At 27.3% G+C, this 5241-nt stretch overlaps 1 protein-coding gene across 1 annotated transcript in view; it reads left to right on the top strand.

The window, feature by feature from the left end:
- The window catches only part of LOC106792774, a gene marked incomplete at its 5' end in the record, with an annotated part of 16925 nt that extends 11758 nt beyond the window's left edge, over positions 1-5167 (top strand). The window contains 3 exons of the mRNA XM_014759291.1: positions 71-354; positions 2675-2794; positions 3326-5167. Of these exons, the coding sequence (XP_014614777.1) occupies positions 71-354; positions 2675-2794; positions 3326-3554 (633 nt within the window). The remainder of the gene's footprint in view (positions 1-70; positions 355-2674; positions 2795-3325) is intronic.
- Positions 5168-5241: the final 74 nt, after the last annotated feature.

Consider the following 5241-nt stretch of genomic DNA (forward strand, 5'->3'; position numbering starts at 1 on the left):
AAAAAAAAAAAAATAATTAATATTAGTAGTTCATTTTGTTGTTGTTGTTTATTTTGTTTGTTTTTGTAAGGAATTCCTACGACGACATGGGTCCACATCAAAATTATGTCGAAAGGTTCGCAGTGCGGATAATTTGCCATTGGCCTCGGTCAATCGGCAAACTCATCATCAACGAAGAAGTTCCAGAAGCGAAGGAAACGAAGGAGATCGTGAATCCTTTTTGAAACCCAGTCAAGAAGAACAAGAAAGATATGAAATAGCGAGTCCTAAAAGACAAGGTAGTCCTGAAAGTGGTTCAAAGGATTTAACTGAGACATCTTTATTGGACTCCAATTGTCAACAATCCTATTCAAGGTAAGAAAAAAAAAACCATCATTTTCTTTTTTTCCAAATTTATCGAACCATCCTCCCTATCACAAATTTCTTTTCTAATATTTTATTTACAATTCAATACAAATTTGCATATATATGATGAACCATTTATTTTGAAACTAACCTGTGAATACCTTTTTTAATATATTTTTATTTGTTTTTTTTAAACCGTAATTAACATCTACAACTGGAAATTATTTGTCGCAAGAAAATATTTCGTGGAAAAAAAATGAACTTTAATCATGATTCGAATAAAAAAAGAAAGACCGAAATTGGATAATATCAAAATTCATAAGGTGAACTTCAAAACACGTACCAAATACGTCGGTTAAAGACCGAATGATTAGGTTTATTCTTGTACATTAATATTTCTGACACATATCACCAAGTAATCTTGACATTATTCAATTTTGATCTTTCACGATAATACGTATATGTGTGTATGTGTGTATTTTTTTTATTTTCATTTTTTCTTTCTACCGTATATACATAAAAAATAAAAAACGTGTTAAATATTGCACGATAAATTGGAATACCTTTTTTTTTCTATTTTTCCAATTTCCAAAGATTATTAATCGTTCGTTTAAAATAATATGTACGTGTGTGTGGTGTGTGACATTTAGTTTAAATTCCAATCACAACGTGCCTCTGTGATGTTTCTTTTTTTTTTTATATTCTCTGACATGAACGAGAACAAAAAAAAAAAAAAAGGAATATATTCGATATATCGATTTCTAATAGATTCGATATTCTTATGGTTGAATAGAAAAAGTGATTGGTGGGTAGAAAGGTATCAGGATGATTAATCATTTCGGTTAATTTTCTAATTAGACAAATAATCAATCACAAAATAATCTAATTGTATTATTTTTTCTATATACAACCCATATATATATTCGTGTAAATCGATATATTTAATGAATTCAATCAAACTAATTACACGACTTTAATTTGCTAAGCAAAACGAAACCAGACACGATACAAAATATATGAAAGGAAAAAATTGGGACAAGCATATCCGTTGTTGAAACGCATATACATAATACACACACATATAGATACATGAAAGGTAATTTCATTTGTAGAAGAAAGGTGGGTGGGACTTGGTGAAAGGGTATATATATATATATATATATAAAGAGAATAGAATTGAAAAGAATCAGCCAATGGTAACGGTGAAACAATTTGTTCTTTTTCCACATTTTCCTAGGATACACGATCGAAATTATAATTGATCTATGATAACATTTCAAGCGTATTGAAATTCGTTAAAGCTTCCATTTCAGTGTCATTCGCAGACATGATTAATAATGCAACGCCAACGCACTATTGTTTTTTATTTTTTCCTTTATATATATATATATAAGAAAATTATTAAGCGAGTGCAACAAGCGTAAAAAGAAAAATGTCTATCGTCTATTTAAAGTTTGCCATTAAACGAACACACATGCATACGTATCTCGTATACATATTATGTTATTATAAATAACAAAATAAATTGGTACGAACTGTAGATTTAAATCTGTTGGCAATCTCAAGAACAAAATCTTAAATAAATTACCACCCACACTAAAATCACGACTCAATTAATAGTAAGTAATCGTCATAAGGTTGATAATAGGACACACCAAACTTAAAAATGAAGAATCTTCAACCTAATGCTTGTTCTATGAACAATTAACAGTGAACTACATTCTTTTACATTGTCTACCAACAACAATAACATCAATCGTAAAAGAAAATTTATTTAAAACTGCTGAAATCTAAGTGTCTGTATTAAATTAAATCAAATATTTTAAAGAAACTTTTACTGTTCAACAAAATATGAATCAATACTTCCACAAAAATGAAGAATTCCATTCTATGAACGATTAACAGTGGACTATATTTTTTTACAATGCATACCAACAATAATAAAACCAATCCTAAAAGAAAATTTATTTAAAACTGCTGAAACCTAAGTGTCTGTATTAAATTAAATCAAATATTTYAAAKAAACTTTACTGTTYAACARAATATGAATCAATACTTCCACAAAAATGRAGAATCCTATTCTATGAACAATTAACAGTGAACTACATTCTTTTACATTGTCTACCAACAACAATAACATCAATCGTAGAAGAAAATTTATTTAAAACTACTGAAACTTAAGTGTCTGTATTAAATTAACTGAAATATTTCAAAGAAAGTTTTACTGTTGAACACACAAAATATGAATCACATATATCACAAGTGATTTATGCGAGCCTATAAATAATAAAAGTTCTAATAAAAATGTAATAAAAAAATATATTTTCAGGGATTCACCAATACCACCGACAACGTCGTTGGTAGCAAAACGATTCAGTGGGTGGCGAGTAGCAAGTAGTCACGAATACGTTAAATGTCCTATTCAACAACCAACTTCTATGGACGAACGGTAAGAAGAACAAAAAAATAATAATCCTATAATAAATCAATAGAGAGAGAGAGAGACAAAAAAAATTCAAGATATATATCAAAGCTTTTTTTTTTTATCTCGCAAAAAATTTATCTCGATCAATTTTATAGAACACCAAAAACAAAAAAAGAAAAAAGGAAGAGAAGAAAAAATACGAGTAACGGGTGTCAAATTTTTTTTCTGTTGAAATAATAAATGAATTTTCACGGGAAAAAATATATATATAGTGGACCTGAAAGTAATATCGTTTCCATGTACGTTAATACGTATCATTTATCTGGTCATTGTGTATTTTTAAATTTATTTTGTTTAAAAAAAACATGACATTACTTTCCAGTCCCCCACACCCCAATATACATATATATTATAATATATTAAAATAATAAAAATAAAATATTAAAAATATATATATTATATAATAAAAATAAAATATTAAAAATATATATTATAATATATTAAATAAAATATATTAAAAGAAAAATATGAAAGAAAAAGAAATATAAATTGCAGATGTTATAGACGATCGTGCGAACCGGATAGCGGTTTTTTGTCGAGGCATCATCATCATCGGCATCACCATCATCATCGTTTAGATGGGGAACACTATTCGAAGAGTTACGATTATGCAAAACGTACACCAGAATCTAGCATAGACGTGAAACATTTTGGACTACCGATTTTGAGCGTTAGCGAACCAAGCCCACCAGATGAGGATGGTAGAGTCGACGATTATTTGTAGGATTTGCTTGCCGAGGATTTCCTTAAGGAACTCCTCGTATGATATACTATCATATCCCTTTATATTTTCATCTATTTCTCTATCTCTATTTCTATATCTTCCTTTCTTCGTGTATTTTTCCTATATACATATATATCTACCATAAGTGAGCAACCTGTTGTTGTTAAAACAAACATCCGCATAAACCACGAATAGAATATCGATTGAAAATGATACACATTACTATGATAAATATATCAATCTAATCTGTTTCATTTTGCACGTAGACTTTCCTACGCGTAATCAAAACATATTAAATTATCAAATTTTGAAAATAATTTCATTGGAATTAGAACAATGATAATTATATTAATGCAATGTTTCATTTCATGCAATCAATTTTCACAATAAAAATATTACAAATTATTAATATTGAAAATAATTTCATTTGAATTAATACAATGGTAAATATATTAATGCAATTAATTTTTACAATGAAAATATTACATATTATTAATATTGATAATAATTTCATTTGAATTAATACAATGATAAATATATTAATGCAATGTTTCATTTCATGCAATCAATTTTCACAATGAAAATATTACAAATTATCAATATGAATATAATAATTATCAAGTAAGTTCAAAAGTTTGTGCACGTTTGTACGAAATTTTTAAATAGTTTAATGCACACGAACTTTTCAACTAATCTGATAAATTCGACGAATAATATAATTAGGAAGAATTTTGTCTCAAAATGATGATTAATAATCAGGTTGCTCTAAACTCTCGTATCTCTTCTATCTATATATTAATATATATAATTATCTTGATTTATTCATTACTCCGAAAAGCACGATCAACTTAACGTTATTTCAAATTGAAAATTAATCGTTTATACTTAGGACATTCTAAGTACGTAAGATCGATTTATTTTCAATGAACATTTGACTAACGTTAAGTCGATTTATTTCAATTAAAACGTTCGCGTGTATATGAGATACCATAAGATAAGGTATGATTAGAACAAATATTCATCAATCAAATTTGGCAGCTGTGTTTTTGTCATCGTGGACAAATTATACCAAAAAAAAAGAAAAAAAGAACAAAATATTTTATAATGTGTAATTATAAAATTTGAAAAGACAAATATTCAAAGTTTAAAGTATAAATATCTCGTAATACATTCGAACTCGATTTAAATTAATTACTTTTGTCCACGAGGGAAAAAAAAACACCCCATAGCCCTCCCTTCTTTTTTTTCGAGACAAGCGAACAAAATAATAAATAATAAATAAAAATAGAATCGCACCGACAACGACGACGAGCGTTCAAATATCTCGTCGCTTTTATTTAAAAAAAAAAAAAAAAGAAAGAAAAAAAAAAAAAAAGAAAAAAAAAATACACCAAAAGTGACAATTTTATTCTTCGATAAAAAGAAAATAAGGAAAGAGAATGCAGTTTATTCGTGAGAGATGATTCAAAGAAAAAAAAGGGACCATGATCGGTCGAATCCTAACGTTACACGCATATTTACTTATACAAAATCTACGTTTAACCTTCGAGTGAATCATTCAGAAAAATGATATCGAAAAGTGCAAGTAAAAGAAAAAAAAAAAAAAAAAAAAAGATAAGAAATTGTAGAAAAATAATAAAAGAAAAATGAAGAAACAACAACAACAACGTTGAAAGAAATCAATGTG

The sequence above is a fragment of the Polistes canadensis genome, unplaced genomic scaffold (assembly GCF_001313835.1).
Source record: "Polistes canadensis isolate GaletaPanama2010 unplaced genomic scaffold, ASM131383v1 scaffold_652, whole genome shotgun sequence".
Lineage (NCBI taxonomy): Eukaryota > Metazoa > Arthropoda > Insecta > Hymenoptera > Vespidae > Polistes > Polistes canadensis.